Source organism: Mirounga angustirostris, unplaced genomic scaffold (genome assembly GCF_029215605.1).
Source record: "Mirounga angustirostris isolate CCGP_5_RB_7025 unplaced genomic scaffold, mMirAng1.0.hap1 SCAF_11, whole genome shotgun sequence".
In the NCBI taxonomy this organism is placed as follows: Eukaryota; Metazoa; Chordata; class Mammalia; order Carnivora; family Phocidae; genus Mirounga; species Mirounga angustirostris.
Genome location: NW_026991719.1, coordinates 50,577,895 through 50,591,374, shown reverse-complemented (window position 1 = coordinate 50,591,374; position 13,480 = coordinate 50,577,895). Strand labels below are relative to the sequence as shown.

At 37.0% G+C, this 13,480-nt stretch overlaps 1 protein-coding gene across 1 annotated transcript in view; it reads left to right on the top strand.

The window, feature by feature from the left end:
* Positions 1–13,480, top strand: part of MTMR8 (myotubularin related protein 8) — a 163,583-nt gene that overhangs the window by 12,247 nt on the left and 137,856 nt on the right. Inside the window, 3 exon segments of the mRNA XM_064573586.1 lie at positions 528–685; positions 3,258–3,386; positions 4,778–4,912. Of these exon segments, the coding sequence (XP_064429656.1) occupies positions 528–685; positions 3,258–3,386; positions 4,778–4,912 (422 nt within the window).

Here is a 13,480-nt window from a genome sequence, read left to right as displayed (position 1 = left end):
TTGATTGCACGTTTCATCTTGTGAAGAGAGGAAGTGGGGTTGACAGAGAGAAGAGAAGAAATAGCCATTTATCAGTCAAGAGCAGGATTTGACCTGACAAGTGGAATACAAGAACGCTGTTATTGCTTTGCAACATGTTAAAAAAACAACAACAACAACATAGCAATTAGATGACTGAAGCTCAGTTAAAAACTTTTGGTAAGGACCACTTTCCCACCCTGTGGAACCCTGAAGTTTTGGTTTAGTCCATTATCCAGCAATTCACAGGAAGCCAGAAAGTATGTTCCTACTTTGTATTCGTATCACAAAAAAATTAAAACATTTTAAAAAGAAGACTTTAAAGCAATATTCCAGTTCTTATTCCTTACATAAAACCAGTGTTGTATACAACTCATTGTCCTTTTCTGGGGCTGTTTGGACAAACATTCCCTTTAGGAGAAGGAAATCTAGCCTTTTTTTTAAGGCATTATTTGTTGTTCTTTAAGTTTCACTCATTATTACTTTGTTTTCATGCTTATCTCCTCCAGCATTTCTTGAAGATCTCTATGCTTTTTCTTATAATCCCAAATCCTCAAAAGAGATGAGTGAAAATGGGTGGAAATTGATTGACCCAATATCAGACTTTGGGCGTATGGGAATACCCAACAGATACTGGACCATAACAGATGCCAACAGAAACTATGAGGTAATTTTGTCATTGTTGTTTTCCTTTTGATCCATTTAATCAAGACAGAAGAATATCAGCAAACAAGCTTTTGGAAAAGGAAAAATCACTCATAATCTCTTCTTTTTATTTAACGTTCAGCCATTCAACATTTATTAAGTACCTACTGCACCTAAGACACTGAGTCAGAGTTCTCATAGTCTAAAGCATAGGGTGCTATGGGAGCATAGATGAAGGATATGGAATTCAGACTAGGAAGCCAAAAACAGCCTGATGCTTTGGGGAATAGTCTGGAGAAAAAAATCTATCCTAATTTATACAGGGAGAGAAGGAAGAAGGTCAGGAAATGAAGCCACATCATGAAGAGCTTCGTGGCCAAATTAACAAATCTGAACATTATCCTGAAGACAGGAGCCACTAGAGTATTTTAATCTAGTAAAGAATGTGAGTGTATTTGTATTTTAGGAAGATAACTTTGGTATTGGTGTGGAGAATTGGTTTGCTGGAGCTAAGAATGCAGGAGAATGATATGAGAAGTGATGAGAACCTGAACTAAGGCAATAACTATAGATGGAGAGGAGGAGATGGTTTTAAGAGATAGGTGGTAAAATTGAAAGAACCTGGTGACAGATTAATGTGGCTGGGATAAAGAGGGAGGAAACCTGCATCTCAGATGCATCCCAGGTTTCTGGTTTAGGTGACCAAGGTAATGGATATGTTAGCCAAGATAAACAACTTAAGAAGAGGGACACATGGTGTCTTCAGTTTTAGATTTGAGTTCAGGGTGATTAAAAGATACCACGTATTTGAGTCTGGATCTCAAGAGCGAGCTCTGGGCCAAAATAGAGGTCTGGGAATGTGTTGGGGTTCCCCAAGACCATCCCTCAGGTTTAGTGATTTACTAGGACTCACTGGACTCAACATATCGTCATGCTTGTGGCTGTGATTTATTATAGCAAAAGAATAGAAAACAAACTCATCAAAGGGAAAACACGCAAAGTCCAGAGAAAACCAGGCATGGGCTTCAGAATTCTCTCCCAGTAATCACATAAGACATGCTTAATTTCTCTAGCAACAAACTGTGACAATATGTGAAAAATGTTATTTACTAGGGAAGCTCATTGGAGAATTAGTGCGCAGGATATTGGGGGCTGGTCAAATAGGCACTGTCTGCCTAGTGTATACCAAAGTCCCAGATGCCCAGAAGGAAAGCAAGTGCTCAGCATAGCATAAAACACATAATTTGTACAAACAGTTTAGGCACAGTGAGTCAGTCTTATCAGTTAGGGAATGGTGGGAACGCTTCCAGAATCCAAGTTCCCAGGCACCAGCCAAGGTCCATCCTTGCAAACAGGCCTTTAGAAGGATAGTAGTCAGACCTTTAATGATAACTTTTCTGCACAGGTGTTTAAGTAGTTTCTATGAATTGTTGGATCTTTATTTCCAGCATTTTATTATTATAAAAAGACAGTAATTGTAATGCCTTTCTAGTAACACAGTTTTGAATATCCACTAGATATGAGGATTGATGAGCTGTCACTTAGCAGGGCCATCTGTGAGGTGGCTTGTTAGAGTCATAATTGACAGGAATAAGTAGAAATGAGGTGAATTCTTTCCAGTTCAAATATGTGTCTAAGTTGCCCAAATGAGGTCTGAAATATCTATGTTGGTACCTTAAATACATGTCGCCTTCTGAGTTGAAATGGAAGCTCCATTTATTTCTGTTTGCTTGACCCACTTCTCGAAAGTCTAAGTCCAGCTAAGAGCATGGGTAGAGAACTTTTTCTCTTTCAAATGTGCTGCATTCCAAGAACATTGACTTCAGTGAGTTACATAGAGCATTCTTGATCTGATCCACCTGGAACATTTTTTTGCCTATTCATATTTTTATTTGTTTGATCCATTGTCAAACGTTTGAGTGTGTCCTTTACTTAGAGGGGTGATTAGAATTAATTTGGCAATGTCAGGTCTGTGCTGTTACAATATTTTTTCACAGTCTCTTTAGAAAGATAATTTGGCAACTCCTAAAAGCTAAGAAGTTTGAGAAAATATATCATTCTTTTTATAAAGTAAGTGTACCTAAAATGTCAGCACTTCCACCCCCAGACTAGTATTTTAAAGACCCTCAAGGCAAGCATACTAGGAATCAGAATACATTTTAAGAAAGAGTAAATCATGTTTCTTCCTTCTCCACCTGTCTGCCTTATATTTGAATCTATCTATCCATTTTTATTATTTTTATTTATTTTTTCAGTCTATTTTTAAAATTTTACTTGTTTACAATATACATTGTTTGATAGGCAAGTGTAGGAATTTCAAGGTAGGGTTGTGTGTGTATTTCTACATATGATGTTTGGTATTCTAAAGGTAAATTTTGTTCTTATATGTCTCAAAACCTTCCTTTCTAGAAAATAATAGCATACTTGGAAGAACTTTATACTAAGAATATTTTTGTTCCTATTTCTGAGGAATGATGATTCTAGATGATAAATGCCAGACAGCTAATGCTTGAATGATTGCTGTTCCAAACTGTTGCTAGCAAGTACAAAATGTAAAAAAGAAAATGAGTTTTTAAAAATTTATTTTCTTTTAGGTATGCAGTACCTACCCTCCTGAAATAGTGGTTCCTAAATCTGTTACCCTGGGAACAGTGGTTGGAAGTTCAAAGTTCAGAAGTGAAGAAGGCTTACCTGTGCTCTCCTGCCTCTACAAAGAGAACAATGTGAGTTGAGCATACTTCTCTCATGAAAACTAAACTTGGCTCTAGAAGACTGGGGGTTAAGTCCCATCACTGCCACTTACTAGCTGTGTGACCTCAAGCAAGTTACTACTCTGAAATTTAGTACTTCTGAAGATTTTTAAATGGGTCACATAAGGGGAAAATATATGTGTACTTTATAAATTTTAGTGTTATGCACATGGCAAGTGGCATTTAGTGTGTTTATTTGTTTCTTTCCTTCTCTGCAGGCTCCAGTTTGATGGGAAGTTATTGAATGATAGGAAGCTAGTTGTATGATAGGATATTTTGGGACTGTGCCTCCTACTAGAACACAGATGTTCTTGATTGTTTCTCACTACTTTTCATATAATTTAAGCTAGTAAGAACAAGCACTTTACTCCTCTGAGTCCCCTTCTGTAGGAAAGGATAATAGTTCTTGCTTCTTGTGGTCACTCTGAGGTCTAGAGTTAAACAAGGTCAAGTTCTCAAATAGGCAACTATTCAAGTGCTAAAGAGTATAGTAATACAAATGGGTGTCTTTGTGTCAAACCATCAAAGTAAGAAGGCTACTAAAAAAAAACACACTAAAGTGTAATGCAGTCCATTAACTAATTATTACCACACATACTTGCTAAATAGCTATGTTGTTTTTATATTGATTCTTTTTTTTTTTTTAAAGATTTATTTGACAGAGAGACACAGCGAGAGAGGGAACATAAGCAGGGGGAGTGGGAGAGGGAGAAGCAGGCCTCCCGCAGAGCAGGGAGCCTGATGCGGGGCTCGATCCCAGGACCCTGGGACCACGACCTGAGCCGAAGGCAGACGCTTAACGACTGAGCCACCCAGGTGCCCCTCTTTTTTTTTTTTTAATATTGAAATGGCTTGAAACAGACCAGCTCACTGATTTCTCATTAACTCTGGAAATGAGTGATCCTTGTTCCCTTAAGATTGTCTTGATCTTTGTTTTATCTTGAATTCTGTTGCCACTGCCTCTGGCTTATGGGTGATATTACTGGGACTGTAAAAAGCAGGACAGTTCCAGAAAAAAATGCTAGCCTAATATATATTGAGAATAGAATTTTATTAAGGAAACACTCATGATGTGATTTTCTGATAGTCTGGATTTCCCAAGACTTGATTGGGAATATTAGCCATTAGAAGAACAGACTATTCTGAATAGCAGTTTATGGTAACACAGCCCACATGGCCAGGAGAAGCAGGAAGCTGAGCCCAAGGTCAGTGACATGCTTGGGCTTCAGAGCTACATCTGTTTTTGCTTCACTCTCCTCAGATGGCTCATCCTCTTCCTCTATTCACCAAAGCTTAAATCAAGCAGGATTTTGAACACCTGTGCATGGGATCAAACAACTGACATGTGTTTTTTTTCCTTACAGGCTGCCATTTGCTGTTGTAGCCAGACTTTGTCTGGATTATATACTCGCTGTGTTGATGATGAACTCTTGCTAAAGGCCATTAGCCAAACAAACCCAGGGAGCCAATTTATGTTTGTTGTAGACACAAGGCCAAAGGTATCTATCAATGATCTTTCTGACATTTCTACTTCCCTTATCTCGCAATTCTCCTACTCACATGTCAAATTTTGCAGCATTATTGGGAAAGTTAGTTTTGTATATATGGGGTTATTGTGTCAGACATTGTGTAAAATCATTTGAGCAAAACTTTTTGAGCATATGAGCTTATTTTATTTTTTATTATGTTATGTTAGTCACCATACAGTACTTCATTAGTTTTCGATGTAGTATTCCCTGAGTCATTGTTTGTGTATAACACCCAGTGCTCCTTGCAATACATGCCCTCCTTAATACCCATCACTGGCCTAACCCATCCCTCTACCCCCCTCCCCTCTGAGCTCCTTTTATTTTGGACTCTCACTGTCAAGCAAGACTGAGAAAGTACTTTGAAAAATGTAGATTTGCAACCTCCAGAATTTGTGACTTCTGAGTTGAATGACCTGGAGGTTCTTTGACATACCCTCATCTTTTTTTTTCAGATTTTGTTTAAATTGTAGTTAGTTAACATACACTGCAATATTGGTTTCAGGAAGAGAATTCAGTGGTTCAACACTTACATATAACACCCAGTGCTCATCATAACAAGTGCTGTCCTTAACATCCATCCCCCATCTAGCCCATTCCCCACCCACCTCCCTCCATCACCCCTCAGTTTGTTCTGTATCATAAAGAGTCTCTTATGGTTTGTTTCCTTCTCTCATTTTCCCCCTCCCATATGTTCATCTGTTTTGTTTCTTAAATTCCACATATGTGAGATCATATGGTATTTGTCTTTGACTGATTTCACCTAGCATAGTACACTGTAGCTCCATCCACATTTTTGCAAATGGCAAGATTTCATTCTCTTTTATGGTTGAGTAATATTCCATTGTATGTATATAACTCATCTTCTTTATCCATTGATCAGTCGATGGACATTTGGGCTCTCTCCAGTTTGGCTGTTGTGGACATTGCTGCTATAAACATCAGGGTGCATGTATCCTTTCACATCTGTATTTTTGTATCCTATGGATGAATAGCTAGTAGTGCATTTGCTGGATTATAGGGTAGCTCTATTTTTAACATTTTGAGGAACCTCCAAACTATTCTCCAGAGTGGCTGCACCAGTTTGCATTCCCACCAAGAGTGCAAGAGGGTTCCTCTTTCTCCACATCCTAGCCAATATCTATTGTTTCTTATGTTGTTAATTTTAGCCGTTCTGACAGGTGTGAGGTGGTATCTCATTGTGCTTTTGATTTGTATTTCCCTGATGATGAGAGATGTTGACTGTCTTTTCATGTGTCTGTTAGCCATCTTGATGTCTTCTTTGGAAAAATTTCTATTCATGTCTTCTGCTCATTTTTTAACTGAATTATTTGTTTCTTGGGTGTTGAGTTGGTAAGTTCTTTATAAATATTGGATGCTAACGTTTTATCAGATATGTCATTTGCCCATTCCATAGGCTGCCTTTTAGTTTTGTTGATTGTTGCCTTCACTGTGCAAAAGCTTTTTATCTTGAGGTAGGCCTGTATTACTATGTACTTCACTCTTATGACTGCTTTTGCTGCATCCCAAAGGTTTTAGAACATCATGTTTTCATTTTCATTTGGATCCATGTGTTTTTAAATTTTTTCTTTAATTTTCTGATTGACCCATTCATTGTTTAGTAACATGTTCTTTAACCTCTATGTATTTGTGGTATTTCCAAATTTCTTCTGGTTGACTTCTAGTTTCATAGCTTTGTGGTCAAGAAATATGCATGGCATGATCTCATTCTTTTTTGTACTTGTTGAAGCCGGATTTTTGACCTAGCATGTGATCTATTCTGGAGAATGTCCCATGTGTACTTGAAAATAATGTGTATTTTGCTGCTTTAGGATAGAATGTTCTGAATTTATCTGTTAAGTCCATCTGGTCCAGTGTGTCATTCAAAGCCATTGTTTCCTTGTTGATTTTCTGCTTAGATGATCTTTCCATTGCTGTAAGTGGCATGTGTTAAAGTACCCTATTATTATTGCATTATTATCAATGGGTTCCTTATGTTTGTTATTGGTTGTTTTATATATTTGGGTGCTCCCATGTTGAGGGCTTGACAATATTGACAATTGTTAGATCTTCTTGTTGGAGAGTCCCCTTTATTATGATATAGTGCCCTTCCTCATCTCTTGGTATAGTCTTTGGTTTAAACTCTAGCATGTCTGATATAAGTATTGCTACTCTGGCTTTCTTTTGACTTCCATTTGCATGGTAAATATTTCTCTATGCCCTCACTTTAAATCTGCAGGTGTCTTTATGTCAAAAATGAGTCTCTTGGAGCCAGCATATAGATGGGTCTTGTTTTTTAATCCATTCTGACACACTATGTCTTTTGATTAGAACATTTAGTCTATTTACATTCAGAGTAATTATTGATAGATATGTATTTAGGGCCATTTAATTACTTATTTTGTTGTTTCTGAGGATTTTCTCTGTCCCATTGTAGTCTTTGTCACTTTTGGATTTCTTTCCCTCTAAAAGAATCCCCTTTAATATTTCTTGCAGGGGTGGTTTAGTGGTCATGAACTCCTTTATTGATTGATCGATTGATTGACTCTCTGGGAAACTCTTGATCTCTCCTTCTCTTCTGAATGATAGCCTTGCTGGATAGAGTTTTCTTGGCTGCATATTTTCCCATTCAGCTTGTTGAATAAATCATACCATTTTCCTCTAGCTTGCCAAGTTTCTGCTTAGAAATCTGTAGCTAGCCTTATGGGTCTTCTAAGTTAGGGTCTTCTTAGCCTGCTGGTTTTAGGAATTATTTCAATAGCATTAATTTTGCAAAATTAATTACTGTATGTCTTGGTGTTGGCCTGCTTTTGATCATTTTGATGGTAGTTCTCTGTGCCTACTGGATATGGATGTCTGTTTCTTTCCCCATGTTAGGGAAGTTTTCAGATACTGTTTACTTAAATTTTCTGCCCCATTTTCTCTCTCTTCTTCTGGGATTCCTATAATATGAATGTTATTACATTTCATGGGAGGCTCTGCATTCTCAAAGTCTGTTTTCATACTGCATAGTTCTGCTTTCTCTTTTGTGCAGCTTCATTATTTTCCATTATTTTGTCCTTATATCATTTCTTCATTCCTCTTCTTCCAGGCTTGTGTTCATTGAATGAAGCCTGTTTGAATCTCAGTTATTGGATTTTTCATTTCATTTTTTTCTTTTTAATTTTTTTTTCTTTACATTCAGTTTAATTAACGTATACTGTATTATTAGTTTCAGAGGTAGAATGTAGTCATTCCTCAGTTGCATACAATCCACTGCTCATTGCTTCAAGTGCCCTCCTTAATGCCCATCACCCAGTTACACCATTCCCCCACCCACTTCCCAACCAACAACTCTTGTTTGTTTCATAGAGTTAAGAGTCTCTTATGATTTGACTCTCTCTCTGTTTTCATCTCATTTTATTTTTCCTTCCCTTCTCCTGTGTTCATCTGTTTTGTTTCTTAAATTCCACATCTGAGTGAAATCATATGGTATTTGTCTTTCTTTGACTGGCTTATTTCGCTTAGCATAATACCTTCTAGCTCCATCCACGTCATTGCAAATGGCAAGATTTCATTCTTTTTATGGCTGAGTAATATTTCATTGTAAATATATATCACATCTTCTTTATCCATTCATCTGTTGATGGACATCTCAGTTCTTTCCATGTTTTGGCTATTGTGGACATTGCTGCTATAAACACAGTGCCCCTTGAAATCACTGTGTTTGTATCCTTTGGATAAATACCTAGGAAGTGTAATTGCTGGATCATAGGGTAGCTCTATTTTTAACTTTTTGAGGAACATTCATACTGTTTTCCAGATTGGCTGCACCTGTTTGCATTCCCACCAACAGTTTAAGAGGGTTCCCCTTTCTCCACATCTTCACTCACATCTGTTTTCCTGACTTGTTAATTTTAGCCATTCTGACTGGTGTGATGTGATATCTCATTGTGGTTTTGATTTGTATTTCCCTGATGAGTGATGTTGAGCATTTTTTCATGTGTCTGTTGGCCATTTGTATGTCTTCTTTGGAGAAATATCTGTTCATGTCTTCTGCCCATTTCTTGACTGGATTTTTTTGTTTGTTTGTTTTGGGTATTGAGTTTGGTTCTTTATAGATTTTGGATACTAGCCTTTTATCTGATAAGACATTTGCAAATATCTTCTCCCATTTGTAGCTTGCCTTTTAGTTTTGTAGCCTGTTTCCCTTGCCGTGCAAAAGCTTTTTATCTTGATGAAGTTCCAGTAGTTCATTTTTGAATTTGTTTCCCTTGTCTTTGGAGACATGTCTAGCAAGAAGTTGTTGTAGCCTAGGTCAAAGGGGTTACTGCCTGTGTTCTCTAGGATTTTGATGGATTCCTGTCTCACATTGAGGTCTCTCATCCATTTTGAGTTTATTTTTGTGTATGATAGAAGAAAATAGTCTGGTTTCTGCATGTGGCTGTCCAGTTTTCCCAACACCACTTTTTGAAAAGACTGTCTTTTTCCCATTGAATATTCTTTGCTGCTTTGTCAAAGATTAGTTTACCATAGATTTGAAGGCCCATTTCTGTGTTCTCTATTCAATTCCATTGGTCTATGTGTCTGTTTTTGTGCCAGTATCATACTGTCTTGATGCTGACAGCTTTGTAATACAGCTTGATATCTATAGTTGTGATGCCTCCAGCTTTGGTTTTCTTTATTAACATTACTTGGTCTTTTATAGTTCCATACAATTTAGGATTTTTTGTTCCAGGTCTGTGAAAAATGCTGATGGTATTTGATAGGGATTGCATTGAATGTGTAGATTGCTTTTGGTAGCATAGACATTTTCACATTATTTGTCCTTCCAATCCATGAGCATGGAATGTTTTTCCATTTCTTTGTGTCTTCCTCAATTTCTTTCATAATTGATATGTAGTTTTCAGACTAAGGATCTTTTGCCTCTTTCAATTCTTTTATTTCTAGGTATTTTATGGATTTGGGTGCAATTGTTAATGGGATCGTTTCCTTGATTTCTCATTCTTCTGCTTCATTGTTAGTGTACAAAAATGCAACTGACTTCTGTGCATTGATTTTATATCCTACCACTTTGCTGAATTCCTGTATCAGTTCTAGCAATTTTTGGGTGGAGTCTTTTGTGTTTACTACATAGAGTACCATGTTGACTGTGAGGAGTGAAAGTCTGACCTTTTTTTTTTTGCTGGTTTTGATGCCTTTTATTTGTTTTTGTTTTCTGATTGCGGCAGCTAGGATATCCAGTACTATGTAGAAAAACAGTGGTGAGAGTAGACATCCTTGTCATATTCCTGACCTTAGGGGAAAAGTTCTTAGTTTTTCTCCATTGATGATGATATTTGCTGTGGGTCTTTTGTATATGGGCTCTTATGATTTTTTTTTAAAGATTTAATTTATTTATTTGAGAGAGAGAGAATGAGAGAGAGCACATGAGAGGGGTTTGGGTCAGAGGGAGAAGCAGACTCCCTGCCGAGCAGGGAGCCTGATGCGGGACTCGATCCTGGGACTCCAGGATCATGACCTGAGCTGAAGGCAGTCGCTTAACCACCTGAGCCACCCAGGCGCCCTCTTATAATTTTGAGGTATGTTTCCTCTATCAGTACTTGGCAGATAGTTTTTGTCAAGAAAGGATGCTGTATTTTGTCAGATGCTTTTTCTGCTTCTATTGAGAGGATTATATGGTTCTTATCATTTCTTTATTAATGTGGTGTGTCAGATGGATTGATTTGCTAATGTTGAACCACCCCTGCAGCCCAAGAATAAATCCCACTTGGTCATGGTAAATAATCCTTTTGATGTATTGTTGGATCCTATTAGCTAGTTACTTGGTGAGAATTTTTGCGTTCATGTTCATCAGGGATATTGGTTTGTAATTCTCCTTTTTGGTGGGGTCTTTGTTTGGTTTTGGGGTCAAGGCAATGCTGGTGTCATAGAATGAGTTTGAAAGTTTTCCTTCCATTTCTATTTTTTGAAATAGTTTGAGAAGAATAGATATTAATTCTTTAAATGTTTGGTAGAATTCCTCTGGGAAGCCATCTGACCCTGGAGTCTAGTTTGTTGGGAAATTTTTGATTACTGATTCAATTTCTTTGCTGGTTATAGGCCTGTTCAGGTTTTCTATTTCTTACTCTTTCTGTTTTGGTAGTTCATGTTTCTTTTTTTTTTTTTTTTAAGATTTTATTTATTTGACAGAGAAAGACACAGCGAGAGAGGGAACACGAACGGGGAGTGGGAGAGGGAGAAGCAGACTCCCTGCTGAGCAGGGAGCCCGATGCGGGACTCAATCCCGGGACTCCAGGATCATGACCTGAGCCGAAGGCACTCTCTTAACCAACTGAGCCACCCAGGCGCCTGGTAGTTTATGTTTCTAAGAATGTGTCTACTTCTTTCAGATTGCCCAATTTTTTGGCATATATTTGCTCATAACATTCTCTGATAGTTTTTTTTTTTTTTTCCCCTTTGGTGTTGTTTGGGATCTCTCCTTTTTCATTCAAGATTTTATTTATTTGCGTCCTTTCTCTTTTGTTTTTGATATGTCTGGATTGGGGTTTATTAATCTTACTAATTCTTTCAAAGAACTACTTCCTAGTTCATTGATCTACTGTTTTTTTTTTTTTTATTTCTATATCATTGATTTTTGCTCTAATCTTTATTATTTCCCTTCTCCTGCTGGATTTATGCTTTATTTGCTGTTCTTTTTCCAGCTCCCTTAAGTGTAAGGTTAGGTTCTGTATGTGAGACTTTTCTTGTTTCTTTAGAAAGGCCTGTATTGCTATATATTTCCATCTTAGGACCACCTTTGCTGCATCCCAAAGGTTTTCAACTATCATGTTTTCATTTTCATTTGATTCCATGTATTTTTTAAATTCTTTAATTTTGTGTTTGAATAATTCATTCTTTAGTAGTATGCTCTTTATTATCCATGTGATGTGGTCCTTCCAAATTTTTTCTTGTGGTTGACTTCAAGTTTTATAGCATTGTTCTCTGAAAATATGCATGGCATAATCTCAGTCTTTTTGTACTGGTTGTGACTTGATTTGTGACACAGTGTGTGATCTATTCTGGGGAATGTTCCATGTACATTTGAGAAGAATGTGTATTTTGCTGCTTTAGAAATGCTCTGAATATACTGTTAAGTCCATCAGGTCCAGTGTGTCATTCAGAATGCTTGTTTCCTTGTTCATCTTCTGCTTAGATGATCTGTCCTTTCCCGTGAATGTGGTGTTAATGTTCTCTACTATTATTGTATTATTATCAATGAGTTTTTTTAACATCATTGTAAATTGGTTTATATATTTGGGAGCGCCCAAGTTAGGGGCATAAATATTTACAATTGTTAGATCTTCTTGTTGGATAGACACTTTTATTATGATAATAGTGTCCTTCTTCATCTCTTATTATAGTTTTTGGTTTAAAATCTAGTTTGTCTGATATATGGATGTCTACTCCAGCTTTCTTTTGATGTCCATTGGCATGATAAATGTTTCTCCATCCCCCTTACTTTCAATCTGGAGGTGTCTTTGGGTCTAAAATAAGTCTCTTATAAGCATCATATCCATGGGTGTTGTTTTCTTTTTAATCCATTTTGATACCTTATGTCTTTCGATTGGAGTATTTAGTCCCTTTAGAGTCAGAGTAATTATTGAAAAATATGAATTTGAGTTCACTGTTCCTGTAGATTGTTTTTCTTCCTTTGTGGTCTTTGTTACTTTTGGCCTCTGCCTTCGTTCAGAGGATCCCCTTTAATATTTCCTGCAGAGCTTTTTTAGTGTTCCCAAATTCCTTTTGTTTTTGTTTGTCCTGAAAACTGTTTATTTCTTTTTCTCTTCTGAATGACATCCTTGCTGGGTAAAGTATTCTTGGCTGTGTATTTTTCCCATTTAGCACACTGAGTAAATCATGCCAATCCATTCTGGCCTGCCAGATCTCTGTGGACAGTTCTGCTGCCAGCTTTATGTGTCTTCCCTTTTAGGTTAAGGACCTCTTGTCCTCAGCTTCTTTTAGTATTTTCTCTTTATCTTTGAAATTTGCAAGCTTCTCTATAATATGTTGAAGTTGACCTATTTTTGTTGATTTTGAGGGTGTTTCTCTGTGCCTCCTGGACTTGAATGCCTGTTTCCCTCCCTGGATTAGGGAAGTTCTCAGCTGTAATTTGTTCAAATAAACCTTCTGCCCCTTTCTCCCATTCCTCATCTTCTGCGACCCATATTATCTGGATGATATTTCACTTTATGAAATCACTGAGTTCTCTAAGTCTCCCTTCTTGATCTAATAAGTTTTCTTTCTTCTTTTCAACTTCCTTATTTTGCATCATTTTTATCTTCTATATTACTGATTCTTTCTTCTGTTTCGTTCATCCTCTTTTTTATGGCCTCCACTTGGGCTGCATCTCAGTTATCACATTTTTAATTTCAACCTCACTAGATTTAATTCTTTTATTTGTACAGTGAGGGCTTCTCTAGTGTCTTCTATGCTTTTTTCAAGCCCAGCTAGTATCTTTATAATTGCTGTTTTAAATTCTAGTTCAGACATCTTACTTATATCCATTTTGATTGAACCCCT